The sequence below is a fragment of the Lutjanus erythropterus genome, chromosome 7 (assembly GCF_056507025.1).
Source record: "Lutjanus erythropterus isolate fLutEry1 chromosome 7, fLutEry1.hap2, whole genome shotgun sequence".
NCBI classification, from domain to species: Eukaryota; Metazoa; Chordata; class Actinopteri; order Lutjaniformes; family Lutjanidae; genus Lutjanus; species Lutjanus erythropterus.
This window is the reverse complement of record NC_139323.1, coordinates 9,156,714-9,176,220: the sequence shown is the minus strand read 5'-3', so window position 1 is coordinate 9,176,220 and position 19,507 is coordinate 9,156,714. Positions and strand designations below refer to the sequence as shown.

At 38.7% G+C, this 19,507-nt stretch overlaps 2 protein-coding genes across 2 annotated transcripts in view; one reads left to right on the top strand and one right to left on the bottom strand.

Moving 5' to 3' along the window:
- The window catches only part of gabrb3 (gamma-aminobutyric acid type A receptor subunit beta3), a 72,944-nt gene extending 67,511 nt beyond the window's left edge, over window positions 1-5,433 (bottom strand). The window contains exon 1 of the mRNA XM_084722564.1: window positions 4,947-5,433. Within this exon, the coding sequence (XP_084578690.1) occupies window positions 4,947-5,047 (101 nt within the window). The 5' untranslated portion in view covers window positions 5,048-5,433. The remainder of the gene's footprint in view (window positions 1-4,946) is intronic.
- Window positions 1-12,061, top strand: part of gabra5 (gamma-aminobutyric acid type A receptor subunit alpha5) — a 35,223-nt gene extending 23,162 nt beyond the window's left edge. Inside the window, exons 7-10 of the mRNA XM_084722566.1 lie at window positions 2,990-3,133; window positions 8,226-8,378; window positions 8,522-8,733; window positions 10,148-12,061. Of these exons, the coding sequence (XP_084578692.1) occupies window positions 2,990-3,133; window positions 8,226-8,378; window positions 8,522-8,733; window positions 10,148-10,423 (785 nt within the window). The 3' untranslated portion in view covers window positions 10,424-12,061. The remainder of the gene's footprint in view (window positions 1-2,989; window positions 3,134-8,225; window positions 8,379-8,521; window positions 8,734-10,147) is intronic.
- The last annotated feature ends 7,446 nt before the right edge of the window (window positions 12,062-19,507 follow it).

The following is a 19,507-nucleotide window of genomic DNA, read 5'->3' as shown; positions in this document are numbered from 1 at the left end:
GCTTACTATCATCTGTGCTCCACGCGCGACAGTAACCAAGCCACTAAAATACTAATTCCCAGGCTGAAAGGTCAAACCACGTGAGCGAACCCGCAACCACCCGCGGCAATCTGTCAAACTGTGCCAACATTCACACATAACATCATACCATTAGTGACATCTGCATATTGTGATACACTCAAACTGATTACATCAGATCCAAACACGAGCTCTTAACAGTGACACCAAGTTAATCTCTGTGTAATGAAGCAAAGTGGGTGAAAGGTCAAGTGTTGTATCACAGCCACGCGATGTTTCTTAGCTAGCCGAGGAACACAGTAACACCAGCATGTGAAGAGTTTACAGTGTTTGACTGACGTTTCTGAAGGTTCATAAGGAAATGTTGCTGCTGCTAGAGAATATTTGACCAGAAGTTTCTGCAACAAGGTCTGTAGGACACAAGCTTCTGACCTCCTACTGTTCTGGGTTAACACCCAACACGGCTGCAAAACATATTTTAGCCACTTTAAAAAGGACCACCAAAAAAGAAAACTGCGACTCCAGTGAATTATACCATTAAAACACAGTAACACAAAACATAACTAACAGATCAAATGTGTAAAATGCTTTTGTCAGAAGTCTGGTTGGCTTGGAAAGAGAGAAATTTGGCTTATATAACACAGTTACTTGTTGGGAAAAGCTCTCTAACAGGAAGGTAAAGTGTTGAAAAGGCTCTAAATGTAGTGCACATTGATTTTTTTTAGGTGGACCTTTTGTAAGTGCCTCTAATACATTTTGCTTCTGACCCTCTCCACAGCAATTCTTTCTTTAGCTTCCATGCAGGTGGTACTCTCTACGTCTCCAAACTGGGGGTGTCCCTGCTAGCATCTATTTTAACTAATGCAGTGATTATTGATAAGTACCTCATACAACCCCACATCAAATAATCCGAACTATCCCTTTCTACTATCCGCATCTTTTAACCATCCTGAATATTTTCAACATAGATGAGCCGAGCACATAGCATTTAAAAACATATAGGAAACAGGAAAAGAGAATGTCAGCCAGGTGCCTGCTTAACTTTTATTGAAGCACAGAGCAAAAAAAGGCAGCACTTAATATGTGTGTATCTGCACATCACAAAATTTTACATGATGAAATACATACATTAAGAGTGGCAGTTACTTAGCAAGTGTTTTGCTCTGTTGCAAAATGCTAGCCCACTCTACATCTAATGTTAGCTACCTAAACATCTGATAGCTAATTTTATCAAAACACCAGTCAAATAGCTAGCTCTACGTCACTTATCAGCTGGCTAGTTAAGTAGTGTTTTGATAACCTTAATTAACTTGTCACTTTTACAACATCTTTTAATCAGCCCGAAAACTAGGTTTAATTTTCAACATAAATGATCCTAGCACATAGCATTTGAAAAGGACAGGAAACAGAAGAGAATGTCAACCTGGCACCTGCTTAACTGTAATTGGAGCACGGAGCAAAAAGGGGCGGGACTAAATGATATGAGGGATTAATGAGTGGCAGCAGTGAGTGTGGTAGGGTAAAATGGCTATTAATTGTAGGTGGTTAAATTCCAAGACCCTCCTGTCTACGCGTTGAAGTATCCTTCAGATAAACACTACAAACTGCGACTGATGTGTGTGGGGCTGAATTTAAAGTCACTTTGGCTAAAGCCTTATGTCAGTGTATTGAAATGTAATCCTATGTGGTGGATCAAAACAAAACACACCAGATCATTTCCTGAACAGCATGAAGCTAAAAAGGTGAATGTTCTTTATATTATTTCCATGTTCTCTGTGAGGTTTTGCTGTTTTGTCCTTTCAAGCAAAAAATGAGTTTGAAAAATGACATGTTACGTGATTAAAATTATGTAAGAGTTACATTTTAGTCGTGTTTGTTTTCAGGTACAGGTGCGCTGTCGTTTTTAGCTCCCCCCCTGTGAACTTTGATATCATAAAAATCCAAACATGGACCCATTGTTAAGCAGATCAAATCACATAGTTCAGTTATTTTTGTCATCCTGTAGCCATTCCAGATTTGACAAGCCGCTAACAAGTCACTTTATTCCTCTTGGCTTGTCAGAGTAGAAAAATGTCAACTAAAAAGTGTTTCCCTGAGCATGCTGAGTGAACACACAGCTGATTTTGTATAGGATTTGTTGACAAAAAAACTACAGTTATACATAAATTAACACCAGCCTTATTTTAAAGGGATAGTTTGGGTTATTTGAAGTGGAGTTGTCTAAGGTACTCATCAATAATCAGTGTATTGCTTTCAGTAGATAACTGTCAGCATATCCCCAATTCAGAGAAGCAGAGTGGGGCATCAGGATGGAAGCTAAGCAATGTACTGGTTTGGATAGGGTCAGCAACAATAACAGTTTAAGTGTAAGCTATATTAAGAAAGTTTTCACCACTTTACGTTGCTGTCCGACAGCTTTCTCCAAGGGGAAACCGCTGTTATACAAACCAAATATCACTCTTTCCAGACCAACCAAACTCCAAAGGTGAAATCAGTCATTTTACCTCCAAGATCACAAGAGTTGTTGGTCTACTGCTTATTTTGTGACTTCAGAGTTTTGAAAGGTTAGTTTGGATTCACTGAAGTCACACAATAACACGAACAAACTAACAGATTGAGGCAGTAGTAGACCAGCAACTCCAATGTTCTGTGAGGTAAAATGACTGATTTCACCTATGGAGTTTGGCAGGTTTGGAGAGAGCGATATCTGGAATAACAGTGGTTTCACATGTGAAAAGATTGTCTGATGTCAATGTAAAACTGTGAAAATATTCTAAACATTGTATACACTTAAACTTATATAGATTGTTTCACATAGACGGTGGCTAACCCTGTCCACATTGCTTGACCCCTCTTGCTTTAGTACCTCATACAACCCCACATTAAATAATCTGAACTATCTCTCAAACATTTAGAACTGCGTATCAGTAATATATGGTTTGCAACAGATCTTTTTGTCTTGTTTTCGCAGATGCGTATCCAGTCTCAGAGGTGGTCTACACGTGGACTCAGGGAGCAGCCAAGTCAGTGGTGGTGGCAGAGGAAGGCTCCCGGCTTAATCAGTACCATCTGATCAGTCAGACCGCAGGAACGGAGGACATCTACACCAGCCGAGGTACAGTGAAGCCAGAGCGGACCCCGCCGCCTGACCCTGGACGACCAGGCCTGGGATTAAAACTAACCTGTTTTATCATACACACGATCATACACCTGAGCTAGAACTCATGTGGCCTAATCCCTCTGTTATCTTATATCCCTCCGTTATTTCCTCCCTTACAGCAGCACTCATACAGTAGCTTCAGGCAGAGGCAGGGACGTTAAGCCCCCACTCCAACCCTATTATTCAGCTCGTGTTATTACAGTGTGTGCCATCCAAAGATGTTGTGAGAAGAATTTTTTTTTTTTTCAAATCAAGTTGGATAGAGACAATGAATGAATCACAAGGATTTGAGAATGCCTCCCACACATGGCCAGCTGTCTCTGGGGCAGCCAGAGAAGAGAAAGGGAGGGGGGGCAAAAAAAAAAAAAAAATCACTTATCCGTGGTCTGAGCCATTGGGTCTGTAGGGTTAATCCGTATGCAGGCCCATCAGTTGTGCTTTTACTGAGTGACGTCACAGCTCAGGGATTGGCTGCCGCGGCGGAGACACATGCAGGGGGGGGGGGCTTGGGGCAGCGGCATCTGCTTAATTCTGTTATGTAAAGAAGTATGATAATACATTTCTGCTGCTTGTTGCTAGTGAGTTTATTACGGCAGGGGGGCGTTCCTATAGCTGTAATGTATACAGAGCCAGTCGCTTTATCCTGAATCTGCTGGAGAAAGATGCTGTTTACGCTGGATAATGCATGAGATCCAAACATTTACATTAAGTATGCTTTTTAAGCAGCAAGAGAAAATCCAACAAGGCTGCTGGTGAACAACTCAAAACGCTTTACAAGTTCAGATTAACACACAGCAGAGCTGCAACTAATGATTATTTTTATCATATATTAATCTGTCGATCATTTTCTTGTATAATCGAGCCATAAAATGTCAGAAAATGTAAAAAAAAATTGCTGATCAGTGTTTCCCAAATGTCCGCAAATGTCCTGTTTTGTCCTCAATGCAAAGATATTCAGTTTAGTGTCACAGAGGACTCTGGAAACCAGAAAATATTTATCATTCACAAGCTGAAATCAGAGAATTTGGATGTTTTTTCTTTAAAAAATGACTAAAAACGATTTAAATTGTTGGCACTTCGTTAAAGTCAGTAAACTTAAACCAGCTCACAGTAAGGCTGTAACTATTATTTTTTATTATTGATTAATCTGTCAGTCATTTTTGCTATCAATCAATTAGTTGTTTGGTCCATAAAATGTCAGAAAATGTTGATCACTGTTTTCCAACACCCAAGATGACATCTTCAAATGCCTTGTCACAGAGGAGAAAGGAAACCTAGAAAATGTTCACACTTTAGAAGCTAAAACTTTGAACTTTGAGAATTTGAATTTTCTATTTTAGAAAAGTGACTCAAATTGATTAATCAATCATCAAAATAGTTGGCGATTACTTTAATAGTTGATAACTGATGGATTAATTGACTAATGGCTGCAGCTCTAGCACACAGGTTGCTCTATTTCTGTGTGTGTAACTCCGTGTACCCACCCCTCACTGCTCAGACACACTGAGCCAGCATGGCCTTAATTAGCATTGCTAATCTGAGGTACAAACCCTCTTTAACAAGCCAAGAATAGCTCAGCAGAGGGCTCACACTGGGCGCAGCTGACCTTTGACCCTGACAGGTTAAGCTGAAGAGGATGAAAATATAGACACAGGAATTGAATTGATGACAGGCAAACCTTGTCATTTCATCTGGTTACACACATCGGCGCTTTCAGGTCAAAATAGGAAGCGTCAGAGCTCAACAGATGGTTTCGATCTGAACTTACCAGTTGACCAGCATGGCTGCGTTGTTCTCCGCTATGAACGGCAGTTCCCCGCAGGCACTCCAAAAACCAAACAGTAAAATCCACCACAACCGCATTTTCATGCCTTGCAGATTTCCATCCACTTCCAGGCCCAGCAGGCGGTCAGATCAGAGTGGGGGTCGCCCAGTCGTGCCAGCACAGAGCAGCACTGCTGCTGGCTAGTAGTCCTCGGAGCGAAGGCAGCACAGGTGCCCTTTTCATTAAGGACATGATGCTCGTCGCCGCATCGCACGGACGGACCGTCCAAACTTTCCCCCAGTCCGTCTCAACCCCCCTCTGCCTCAGTCATCTGTGCACCTGCCTGTAATCACCGCTGATCAGGTCTGTTTTAGTGTTCAAGCTCAGGCAGCCAAGGATGTATGTCCCCAATCAAGAGTGGCCTGGCTTGACAGAATGGGATGGACTGTCTGTTCACACACACACACACACACACACACACACACACACTCACACACACACTTACACACATAGAAAGAGAGAGAGAGAGAGAGAGCGAGAGAGAGACAGAGCGAGAGAGATATACAGGATGCAGATTGTGACAAGGGATTAGCGAGACAGAAAAATCCGATTTTGCCAGGAGAAAGCAGCAGTCATCTGTGGATTTTCTATAGTTTATCAGACTCCATGGCTCGACAGGATTTTTGAGAAAAAAAAATCCTTCAAATGCAATCTTCAGTTGATTAACAGGATATGATGATTTCCCCACAAACCTGTTTTCTAATAATTTAGCTCACACATTCATATTTAGAGGAGCAGTCTGGCCCGGAGGTTGTCAAGTAAAGTTTACTTGTGCATCAGCCCTTAATCACAGCCTCCAAGGACTACACAACGCCCACTGACTGGAGAAAATCACAGACTTTTAAGGACAAAAACAATAATGAAACAAAGAACAAGCTTTAGAAGTAAGTAGGGCTGTCCCCTGATAGTGGACGATTCAAATCATCAGTCGGAGTCCCCGCTGTCGGAGTCTGTCAGTGTGCGTCACAGCTACAGGATAAGACATTTACATACTCAGCTGATCTAACAGAAGGAAGTAGACTGTTCCAGACAAATGGGCAAAAGCACAGTCAACCTTGGGGTATAAATAAGAAAACTCTGATGATCTGAGTGGCTTACAGGTGGAATAAAAGGGTGTCAGACAGAGGAATCCCCCTCTACAACAGGTCAGATATAAAAGAAATGATCATAAAAGATCATGAACATTCAACATTTACTGTAGCCCAATAGTCTGTGGCCACCAAATCTTCCAGGTAGTTTTATCCCCATACTGCGAGCCTTCATTGACACGATGCCACAGTTCCACAAACGTCCTGATCCTTTGTGTCTTTTAGTCCAACGTTCTACAAAAACCGTGAACAGTACTCATCACTGGCCAGCTACTGATACGTCAGGGCTACTGAAGTATATGTGATCCTTACAGAAGAACCAGGAACACAAAAGGTGGACTACAAAAAAATTAAATGCTGAAAAAAAAAATGGTTGAATGGAAGCAGGAGTTTAAGTGGCTAAAATAGGACAAATAAGGATGTAATATACAGCAGCGTGTACCACCAGTGTCCTCAACAAGCTGAGAAGTCTAGCTTGTTTTTCATCAGAATTTTCCATTCTGGCTGCCAAAAATGTACTCTGGCCACTAAAATTTAGGTGCTTGGTAGCCAGTGGGGACAGCTCTTACAATAGTGTCTATCCCTGAAGTAGGTTACCTTCATGTCCACATAGAGAGGTCACACAATGTAAAGACATCAGCGCTGTCTCATTCAACATGAATGTATTCCACCAGTGTTCCACTGTGATGCACACCAGCAGCAGTCACAAGCTAAAATAGGAAACACCTGGAAACAAATGTGACACATGTGGCATTACTGGCTGTTTTGTAAATAGGCCACCAGGGACTAGAGAGTAAGGCAGGTAGATTTAGAGCAGGTGAAAACAATATTTTTGTTGGCAGAAAACAGAGAGTTTTGCAACATTTTTAGATGAATTCTGGGTTATTTTTAGTCTGAATTTATGTTTACAAACCCCAGCACCAGTGTTTAAGACCCTGGTTTTCTTGTATCGTTTTCAATGAAATGATATTTCAGAGAGATTATATATTTTACTGGAGTCTTACATTAACTTACTATGTAAGCACATAGGTAACATTCTTGGTTCACTGTAAATGAAGGGATGTAACAAAACCATGCAAATGGTCAATTTTATAATTTTACTAGCAGATTGTAACTTTTTTTTACTTACACAATAAGGCTGGTGTTATTGTATTTTTTTGTCAGTAAATTCTCTCACAGGTCCAGTCTGTGTAAGATTTACACAGATTCAATGTACAGCTGAAATGGAATATAGTATTCATAAGAAAGTATTCATTAGTGTAGAATCGTGTTTTCGTTACCTCAGAGTGAGCCGTTTCTGCGTACAGATGGCGTGGGTCCTCTTCCATTGAGGCCGCCATGTTGCACTGCCTTCTACGGTAGCCCAGAACAGACAAACCAAACAGCCTTTTGTGGCTTTTGCAAGTTTAATAGATTTCCCTACACACTTGGAAGGGGAGGGTGAGGTGAAGTGTTTGCAATCTGCAAGCTCACTGTTCGATGCAACAAAAAATTCTACAGTTCTACACACTGGTTCTGTAATACTTCCTGCTGTGTAATTTCCAAAAAAAGCTGGGCACTGTAGTTTTAGCAAAGGTTACTAATAAATAATGCGTTTTTTGGAGACAGTTTTAAGCTGCAGATTATGGGCTTATGGCTTTGCTATGCTGTCTGTGATTTTATGATAATACCACTTAGAGCTGCAACATTAATCAATTAATCGATCTTTTTGAATCCTTTTTTAACAAACAGTGTCCAAATTTTTTGATTCCAGTTTCTCAGATGTAAATATTTTCTGGTTTCTTTAGTCCCCTATGACAGAAAACTGAATATCTTTGGCTTGTGGACAAAACAAGATGTTTGAGGACATCACACTGAGCATTGGAAAACAGTGATCAATATTTTTCACCATTTTCTGACATTTTCTGGACCAAACAACTAATCAATTGATCAAGAAAATAATGAACAGATTAATCAATAATGAAAATAATCGTGCGGCTTGAGACACGTAGTAGCCGATAGACATATAGCTGTTGTTTGGTTGATTTTGTCCCAAATACCATTTACCTCAGTATTATAATACAATATCTTTTCCACTATTCACAGTAGAGGTTACATTTTCAGAAAACTAAAATGTCAACACTTTTTCCTGCAGGTCAATACACCGTGATGATGGCTCATTTTTACCTGAAGAGGAAGATCGGCTACTTCGTCATCCAGACCTACATGCCTTGCTTCATGACAGTAATCCTGTCACAGGTTTCCTTTTGGCTCAACAGGGAGTCTGTGCCAGCGCGGACCGTCTTCGGTGAGTGTAGTCGACTGATCGCACTCATCTCTATCTATATGCTCTGAAGTGAGCTCTCCTTTTACTATGATCAAGTAGGTCAGAATTAGAACAGAAGAGCAAGTGTGGTTTATTAAAAGTGACCCAGTTTTCTCCACCACCAGGTGTGACCACAGTGCTCACAATGACCACTCTCAGCATCAGCGCTCGAAACTCGCTGCCCAAAGTGGCTTACGCTACCGCCATGGACTGGTTCATCGCAGTGTGCTACGCCTTTGTCTTCTCCGCCCTTATTGAGTTTGCCACAGTTAACTACTTTACCAAAAGGAGCTGGGCCTGGGATGGAAAAAAGGCAATGGAGGCCCAACAGCCCAAGGTATGTATTTCTTGTTTTTGTGTACACATGTGTGTGTTGACAACACATTGAGGGAGTCCAAACCCGGCAGCTGACTCACACTGTGGGGACCAAACTATTACTGGAAAGCTGAGGGGTCTTCCATCAACATGGATAAGGGAAAAGCCTGGCTTATTTTGATAAGTCTGGCTAATTTAAGTGAGAGATCCGTTCCAAGTTTGTGGTTTATAGGAAAAGCCTTCTCAGTTACCATGGTAACTGATACCACTGAACTAGCCTGCTAATTGTCAAGCTTAGTATCAAAAACAGAACGTCAAAAATCAGTTCTGCCAAGTTTCTTTTTTTGTTCTCATCACTTCTGTCTGTGTGGAAACAGTAGTTCAGACCTTTTTACCTAAAACTTCAATTTTGTAATATTTAGATTTTTCTCCTACATGATTCAGATGGGAAACAAACCCATGCAGCTGCTGAGGTTTCAGTAGATGAGGCAGGGTGAGGCACCTTTCGATTTTATCACTTCGGCATGTAGTATGTCTGAGTTTTTTGGGGTTTTTTTTTGGTTTTTTTCACCAGCCATCTCTTGTTAATTGCAGCACTATTGGCCTTTTTTCATTATGACCCTTTATATTTTTCATATAGTTCAATCTGCAGGGTTTGCTTCACTGCTGAGAAGAAAAACATTCTTGTGTTGACTTCTTTTTGTGACATAGTATCATCTGTTTGACAATCAACTAGTCGGCCTGCGCTAATGTTCTCCATGGAGAAAGTTGAAGTTAATTCAAGCCAGGCTTTTTCACTTATGGTAATAGTAGCTAACAATAAACAGAAACTCCTCAGCAAGATCTTAAACAGTTAAAAAGACAACTTGCATTTGTATTGCAATAGCACATTTATCTCCTAGAAGACGACTGCCACAGCACACGTTATCCCAGAAGTTGAGGACATGAGAGTTTGTGCAACCATATTGGACAGAGCAGCTTTAAATCCTACTGTGGGTTCAGGCCATGTCAACTGCAGTGAGAAATTGACTCCTCTTTTCCTTTCCTTTAATTCTGTCCTCCATTCACTCTTCTCTTCTCTGTGTTACTTAAAGCTGAAGCGTGGTGGTGTGGAAAGAGAGGAAAGGAGGAGTAAATAGTCCATGTCAGACCTGATAATAAAGTAAGAGATGAATTAGGCAAGATGTAGAAGTTCAGAAATGGTCGATCGATAAATTCACAGTGCAGTCTGCCAGTGTCGTGGCACAGTGCCAGTTCATTATACCCCAAGGACATTGATCCCCACTTTCAACCTGCACTGGCCGTCTTTTATTCTTCTCCCTGTGTTTTTGTCTAAGAGTGCCTGTGTTATTTTGTTCTGTTTGATAAATGTGCAGCATCAGTTTTGGTCAATCAATGCATTTTTTTGGTTTGTTTTTTTTTTGGGCTCCCCACAGAAGAAGGACCCTTTGGCTCTGTCGAAAAAGCCAAACAACACCTGCTACACAACCAACCTTACGAAGGACGCGTCCATCTCTACCATTTCGAATAGCACGGCAGTACAGCTCAAACCCTCTGAGACCAAGGTCCCGGACCCCAAAAAGACTTACAACAGCGTGAGCAAGATTGACAAGATGGCCAGGATAGTGTTCCCGGTGCTGTTTGGGACCTTCAACCTGGTGTACTGGGCCACGTATCTCAACAGGGAACCAGTGATCAAAGGAGCCGTGTAAGCTCTGCTATCAGGCCCGTTCACCTTCCTGACAACCACTTCAGGATTTCATGACTGGAACGCAATCAAAATCAATGCCAAGCACTTAGTCCTTGTATCATAGGTGTGTTTTTTTTTTAGGTCATTGGATAACATTGCATGTCTGTCGCTTCAGGAAAACGTTGCCATGTTTGCCTTGAGTTTGTACATGTACGATATATGACTTTTCCTCAAAGACAGTTTAATTAATCACATTTAGAACTCCAGTCACTGATTAGTTTCTGCCAAATTCTGATATTTTAACATTTTTAGCATTTGGCATTTATATTTTCTTCTCAAGTCTAGTAGATGATGGTACAGCAAGGCCAAATGCTATGCAAAACAACATTTTTACTGCAGCTTTTACCTTTATAACTCTTATTTTGTACAAATGGGCTGGAGGTCCAGGTGTGCGCGGCTGGGCCCAGGCACATGGAACTTTGCTTCCTTGTTATAAGCAGATGAATAGCCATGCTCAATGTATTGCCTTCAGAGTGTGATAACTCATTATGAATGCACTGAAATCGCCTGCAGTTACTTTTTCAGAAGCAATTTTTTCCACGTACATTCAATTTTGTTCATTTTTTGCTACTTTTTGTTCCCTCAATTTTGAATGAATCCATAAAAATGGTTCTTCTGTACGTAGAGATTCAGTAAGGGACAGATTTCAAGCTAAAGTGATAGTGGCAGCTTCTGTTTCCTGGTCACCATGTTGAGAATCCTGTATGTATGTATGTACGTAGTTTAAAGAACATGTGTGTATATATATGCCCCGCTTTTAGAAAAGCACCACTAAACCAGTAAGTTTAGCTTCTATGTTATGCATATACAGCAACACAGTGTTACTCCAGTCTAGTGCTTCATTGACTGATATTGAGAAATGAGCAGAATAGCTTAAGCTTTAGCAATTTTGACAGAATATACGATGCTTTTTAAAATTATTTAGTTTTTTTTTAGATCAGTTTGTTTATATAAGCTTTGATGACAACGTGCAAATATTCTTGATAAATATGTGGATGCTTTGAGCAGGATCACTTTTTTGTCATAATTTAGAATAATTGCTGTAGTTAATAGACAGAAAGCCACAATGACCAGATTATTGCATTTTACCACAATCACACGATTTGTTTTGTTTTTAGGGTTTTGGGGCAAAAATATGAAATCAAATATTAATACAAATTTGTCATTATCGTATGTCAAAGTGTGATCTTAATGGGAATAGTATGACATTTTAGAAAATATGCTTATTTTCTTTTTTTGCCAAGAGTTAGATGAAGAGACTGATGACACTCTCATGCCTGTATGTTAAATATGTAGTTACCACATCAACCAGTTAGCTTAGCTTAGCACAAGGACTGGAAACAAGTAATTCCGTCGAAGGAATTACTAGTATGCTTTCTTACTTCTTTGACAAAGCTTGAATAAGAAGATTGATGCTACTCTCATGTCTGCAAATTTAAAATTTTATTCTAGTGCGCTTACTCTATGTACCGTATAATAAGGAAGCAAATGTGGAAGATCCAGGTACAAAGTTGGCTTCATGCTCCACTGAGCAGATCTGATAGGAATGAGCAGAGGCCCGCCTACAAAGGTGCATCCAGTTTTATATTGATAAGTCTATGGTGCAGCTGAGAATCACTGCACCCAGTCAAGAAAAAGTCCAGTGCATAACCCTCCCTAAAAAACGCAACTGGTTTTTACAGTTTTTCAGTTTTCAGTTTAATAGGTCGAAAAAAACGTAATAAGACGTAACAAGTCATAACAAGGTGAAAAGTACACAAAGGATGTAACATGATGAATATGACCTAACAAGACAAAAACGGCATGACAGTACATAAAAAGCTGACAAGATAAAAGACCTAGCTTGACCTAACAAGACATTACAAGACAAAAATGATGTAAAAGCTGTAACGAGATGAACGTGACGTAACAAGACAAAAATGACATAACAATACATAACAAGTTGACAAGATAAAAGCCCAAGCAGAACATAACAAGATTAAAAAAAAAACAAACAAAAAAAAAACATGAAAGACATAACAAGACAAAAGGGAGCGGGAGAGTCAACTGCGGAGAAAAGGTGAGTTCCAGTTAGCTTTGCATAGAAACCGTCCATAGAAATGTTACTCTTGTACTGTAAAGAAGTTGAACGAGTACTTCTACTTTTACTTTTTAGTCTTTTTTCAACACAAGTATCTTTACTTATACTTGAGTACAGAATGTGTGTACTTTTTCCACCTCGACAGCGGCATCGATCTTCTCATCTAGCTCTCGGCAAGAAAGCAAAGGAGCATATTCAGTGGAACAACTCCAAGTTGAAGTGCTTTAAAAGTCACCGTTAGACAAGTTTTTTTTTTGTTTTTTTTTCTTACACGATGCTCGTTGCAGAGGCTGCATGCTCTACACTCACCTCAGCAGAGTACTCTGTTTTTTGCGGTCTTCACGGTTCTCACGTAGAGGGACACTTAGAATCTGAGCCTGTCGTCTGTTTGGGTTTTTAGGATGAATACATGAATGTGATCCACTCATGTGACTTCATGCCTTCTGTGTGGCCTGCCACTACTTAATAAGATAATGGAGCACATCAGTTGTATTGTATTACTACATTTAAGTGAATTTTAGGTACAGGCTGTCCTTTAAATGCAAATACCTGAAGCAATAAATAATGCTCATATTATAAATAATGACTTCTGTTTATGGTAGTGTGTGATCATTTGACCTTCATGTCTTTTTATCCAGATTTGATCCTTTTGGCAATAGTCCTTTTCTATATATGACTATACTCTGATTCATTTTAGCTGATCCCTTCCCTCTTTGGAAGCACAGTGCTCTCTGACCATCTTTAATGTATTTTATTATTTATTTTATTTGATCAAAATTGTCTTTTTTTTTTTGTAAAAGACGTGCAGATGGCCAATGTAAGGGTCCGGGGCACTACTGAATTGAAACCTTTTTTTTTTTCTTTCTTAATTGTTATGCATACCTGATTCCAAATAAAGCTTCACTGACTCTACCTGACTGCTGTTATTGGTCAAAAATACTATAATAATCAAACCTTATCATGACATGAAGTGTCACGTTATAAATATCAAATGAGAGTTCTTCATGTCTCATCTGGTTTCTCTGCTGCTGGAGTCCAGATCAACACACACAGGAGGATTCAGTAGCTGATGCATGAATCTGCTGTACATATTTACATACATTTATGCAGTGGACGTGATAAAACGCTGGTCTTAATCTCGCATGATGGAACAAACGGTCTGCACGTGCTGTTTCTCCTTTGATTATACACATGCACATCCAGACCCTGCAGCCTCTACAGTTGGTCTACTGGTAAATCCATCTTGGGGGTCTCTGTGGCGGTAACATCTGGCTCACATCTGTTTGTGAAGGATTTAGCTCCATTTAAGTTGCTTTTTCCATTCAGCAGGCCCATACTCTACGCCAAATTAAGCTGTCACTGATGGCACCAAATGACATCAATCATAGTATATGGCTTGAAGAGCAGAGATGGGCTGCAGTATCTGCTGGTGCAGAGGACCGTCCACCACAACACTATCAAGACTTACTCCATGCTACACAACATGCTCATGCTTGCTAACTTTCACATACATTATTTTGAGCCAGTTTCGGTTATTTCTGAGGCACGTACATTTCCATGTGATTACAACAATACAATTATTTTGATGAAACAATTTCCCAAAAATTGTATTGGTTTATTCATTCTTAATTTGCCCACCACTGGTAGTCAGACATGTTTAACATACTGCTTTTAACAATTTTAGGAATTTTCACTAATTCAAAAGGAGACCTTGTTCTGTAACACCGAGTTTCTGAGACCTCTACAACATCAATATGACCCAGATGTTCTTGGAAAACCTGTTGTATGCAATCTGAGACATGTCTTCTGCCCTCTGGTGGATTATAGGTGCACTGCAGGCAGCAGCCTGTCTGTGAGTGCAAAATCCAATATGGCTGCCTTCATGTAATAAGAACGTTTTAATGTTTTCGCAGGGATATCTTTGCTATTTTTAAAAAAGTTAGTGTAAAAATAACATTAATATATTTATTTATATGTTTAATATTCCAATATGAATATTTACGCCACTAAAACAACTTATAATTAATTAATTTTTTTTTTTACCCTATTTCATATAGCAGGTATATAAGACAATTTATCTGTGAATTCCTTAATCATTACTCTAATTAAATTCTTTTTTATATTATTTTTATTTGTAAATTTTTCATACAGACAGACAAAACAACAAGATCAAACAAAAAACTAGGCTCAGACATGTATTAAAAACAGAACAAAACCAAATGTAGTATATAAACATGAGATGAGGAGCCATGCTCAGTAAAACTGAAAGGCTGCCCAGTGTGCAGTCTGCTCAAAGATTCTGCGTGTCAGGTCTAGCAGAACGAGTTTTATCATTTATCCCACCCCAACCTCATCCAGGCGAGCAAGAAATGGGTCCCAGATAGCTGAACATTTCCTGATTGAGTTAGTCCTCAGGAATCTGAGTCTTTCCATCTGTACGACTGATTTCATATCAGCTATCTGTTTCTGGAACAAAGGGGGAGAAGATGACTTCCATTCTCTGCTCTGAATAAATTTCATGATGCAATTTATATTATGCCTACCACAGTCACAAATACAAATGTTAAATAAACTAATTAAAGATTGAAATGTCATTTAAGATAAATTTCACAAAATGAAAAGAACCCATAATTGATCAATTGAATGCAGAAATGTTGTATCAAATGTGATACAAACAAAATATCATACATGTATGTAAATGATATGCATTTTGACACTGTCAACTGTCTATGACTGTTGTCAATAAGCATCATATGGTCAGTTATGTAATTTTTCATGCAAAATTGACATTGTTTGAGATGTTTGTGTTATGTCAACTTGACATTTTCAAACTTACAGAAGTGTTTAGCTTTATGTTTGAACATTACATTTTACTGTCATATGTGGTTGGTTTTGATATTAGCTATCAGACCATTACAAATGTGTCATGAATATGTTCCTCGACCTCAAGTAAAGTGGAAGCATATGTACTTGTCATACAGCTGTCATTAAATGTTATGAGGCCGATTTGACGACAAAGCACAGTGCCAAGGTGATTTAACTTACAGAGTTATCTGATGGGCCGATAGCGGTTAGCTAGTTTACTTGTTGCTACAGTAGACTACCCGCTCTTTGCTGGTATCTGTAGCTGGCTAGCTAGCATTGGCTAGTTAGCTTTGTTAGCTGTGGAGCTGGCTGCCTAATTAGCTGATTTAGCCCTGGGGTGCTGGGAACCAAACCCAGCAAGAAAACCACCACAGTACTGTATTCCCTGATATCAATCAAGACAAGACGAGCTATTTTTGCCCTGGTTAATATCAAGATGTCATAACAAAGACATCTCAAACAATGTCAACAATGCATTAAAACTAAATAAGGGATCTGATTAACAGTTATAGGGAACTACACATTATCAATGACTTTGTTCTCTGCCTGATATGGCAAAGATGCCTAATTTTAAATAAAAAATTAACAATAAATTAAATTTAAATAGAAAAATGAATAAATAAGACAGAGTCATTTTGCCAGTGGTCATGCTTGGGCAGCTTTAAAGAAACCTTGAAAAATGTTGTGACTGATCCTCATTTATCAATTCTATAAACCTGTTATTTACACTTTTGATAAGTTTGCATATGTTGTGTCTTGTCTTATAACTATGTTGTTAAAAGGGAATACATAATATTATAAAATGGTATAATTGACCAAATTACACTTAGTGACAAACAGAAAGAAAATCATTATAATCTCCTTCATGTTCATGACCTGGTTATGACAATGTAATGACGGTCTTATGCACACCCCTTCAAATAAAGTGTTACCCAATCAAACTGTGGGCAGGCATTTGTGGAGCAGTTACATCACACACAGGTATCAGTTAGGTGTACAGCCTCCAGGCTGTGGCTCAGGGCCAACTGAAGAACTTGGAAAGCGTTCAGAGTGAAAAACCAGTGGGGTATGTAAAGGCAATTCTAATATAAGGCACTATTCATTATGGGCACTATCTATGACACGTCTGCAGAAGTGCTTAGTCAGTAGGGATGAGAGGACACTCGCTGTACCTTATGTTCAGACATATACTGCAGCTGCTTTATCAGCATACAAAATATCTGTGGCTCCTGCATGTGGCTCATTTGATTTCTGGAGTGCTGAGTGAGCGCTTTGTCTGCGGTTACCACAGATCCAAGTGTGAATTTACCTCTCCAGTGCAGGAACACAAAGTACTGTAACACTGTATCATATATATAAGTTATATTTTTGTGTGTAACTGACCTTTTCTTTCCATGAACCTAGTACAGCATACAGTTTTGTTTACTGCACAGCTTCAAAATGAGTAGAAATACATCGCTTTTTCAGGAAGCAAACATCACATCACTTATCTCTACTTGTGTTATTTGCAAAGAAAGTGTGCAAACTATTGCATCATAACAGAGGTGAATTATAATATTTCTTAAAAAAAAAAAAAAAATAGGTCACCTTGACTCAAACCTTGCAGCTTCATCCAGGTAATAAAAAGCCTTTTTAAATTAATACAGCTCTTTTAAAACATTAACAGAGTGCCAGACAAAGGATGAAAACAAATTTGACAGCAAAGTAATAAAAATAGGAAAGAAATATAAAACGTGCTAAAGATAAGAAAGCATCATAAAGGTGGGGGAGGGGTCAAAACCAAGACAGGACTTTACACACAAACAAGACTATAAAAAAGACTTTTACAAAGTCATTTGAAAGTTAAAGAAAATCATTCAGCCTTATCATTTAAAGGCAGCTGGTGCCAAGATGGAACATTTCTGCAGTTTAAAAAAACAAAATCACACCCTAAACTGGGAACAGACCAGCCACTACTGAGGTCAACAGGTCTAAGTTAAACAGAATAAAGTATAAGAGGCAGCAAGCCCAAAACGTACTGTTCTTATATGTAGACGCAGGGTCTCAGGAGGTCAAGTTTACTCGACTGTAACAGACTTCTACAGTGATACAACAGAATTTTGACAGTAATCAAATGGGAAATTAAGTTGCACTTCTTTTTCTTGTTTTCCTTTCTTTTTGCAATAATGTTGCACTTCTGCTCACTTGAGTAAAACTACTGCTCTAAAATTGGAATAAATGCTTGCAAACACATTGACTCAGTGATATTTACACTTCTTGAGTGCTGAAACTCATATAAGGTGTGTGTATTCTGCAGACTGGAAATGTGATGGACACACTATTATGTCTGTTTTCTGTCCTCTTCTGCATTCTAATGAGCAAAGCTACCCCAAAATAAAAACAACCAGAATTGGCAAAAGTACAAATACAAATTCTGTGCTTTTTACTTGTGCAAAAAAAGACTTTAGTAAAAGTACGAGTACTGATTCAACTTGTTCACTGCAATAAAAGTAAAAAAGTTCAGGCTCTGAAATGTATGCAGATGATAAAAGTAAGAAGTAGTCCTCTGAAGGCCGTTCATAATGACTGTTTCTATGAGAAGCTAAGTGACACTTCACCTTTTCTCCATGAGTTTCCCTCTGATTCATTCTGTCACGTAAATTTTTACTCCTAGTTATATAATTTTTTATCTCATTAGCTCTTTTACATCTTTTACATATTGTTACGTCGTACGTTTTTTTTTTTTTTTGGCTTGTTATGACTTTTTCATTTGTTTCATATTTTATGGGGGTTTTTTTAAACCTGGTTACATCTTTTTATATCTTGTTGTGTCTTCTACAGTTTTTTTGTCTTACTTTTATGTCTTGTTACGTGTTTTGCATATTTTTTGTCTTTTCTGTCTTATGAATTTTTTCTTTTTTGTCTTATGTTCTTATCTTGTTACATCTTTTTTGTCGTGTTGTCTTTACATTTTTTGTCTTTTTTTCTTGTTATGCCTTTTTTTAATCTTACGTCTTTTTTGTCATTACTCCTTTTGTCCTTTCACATCTTGTCACATCTTTTTCATCATGTTGCATCTTTTTTGTTGTGTTATGTCTTTTATATCTTGTTATGTTGTGTGCAACATGCACTGATGAATATACCAAAGAATCGTCCCTCCTTCATTTAGGTTGAAATGTTAGGAAAGCAGCACACAATGATGCAAAATTAAAATAATCAATAATTCCCCACAAATGCCTTAAAACTAAAGTAGCAAGAAAAAAATGGAGCAGAAAGTGTAGAAATTTGTGCTACAATGTAGGGAGTGAAGAGTAAAAAGTAAAAAAAAAATTAATATACCTAAAAACTAGTACAGTTATGAAGTATTTGTACTTTGTTAGTTCCCACCTCCGACTTAACCCCACATGAGTTCCGAGATGTGACTTCTGTCTTTTAATGGTCACAATACATTTTCTTTGTCTTGTTGGACAATGTCACCAGAATTATTCCATATTATCACAGTTTTATAGACTGAATTATGCTGTAAAATTATCTTGGTTTGCTTAATGCAATCATAATAAACTTCATGTGAATACATACATATACATGCATGAGTCATCACACATAATGAAGGCTTCCACAATAATGCCCCGATTGTCACACGTTCCATTTTCCATGCTGTACTCAGGTGAGGATGAATAGGTTCATATTAACACTGATACTTAACATGCAGGAATATAAACACTATGAGTTTAATGAATGGAAAACAGATAATTATTATCTCCCATATAAAAAGAAGTACTCTGACCCCATTAAAATAATTTACATCCATTAAAAGTAAGCTTGTTTGCAACTGCAACTACCTCACTCAGAGTCAAATTATGGAAAGAAAAAAAACCAATAAAAAAAAATGAACATGCATCCTTAATAATTTCCCATGGGACCACTGAGGTTACATGTCTTGCAGTGGGCAGCATATGATTCATTGGCACCAGGCAAGGTTCCAGTTGGTTTCTGTGGATGATGTACGCTCCCTTCATGTTTGTATGAGCTCCTCCTGCTGCGTGTCTGCATTTCTCTGTTCAACCAGCAGAGGATGGCAGCAGTCAGCTCCAGCAGCAGCAGCACTGCAGACACGATCGA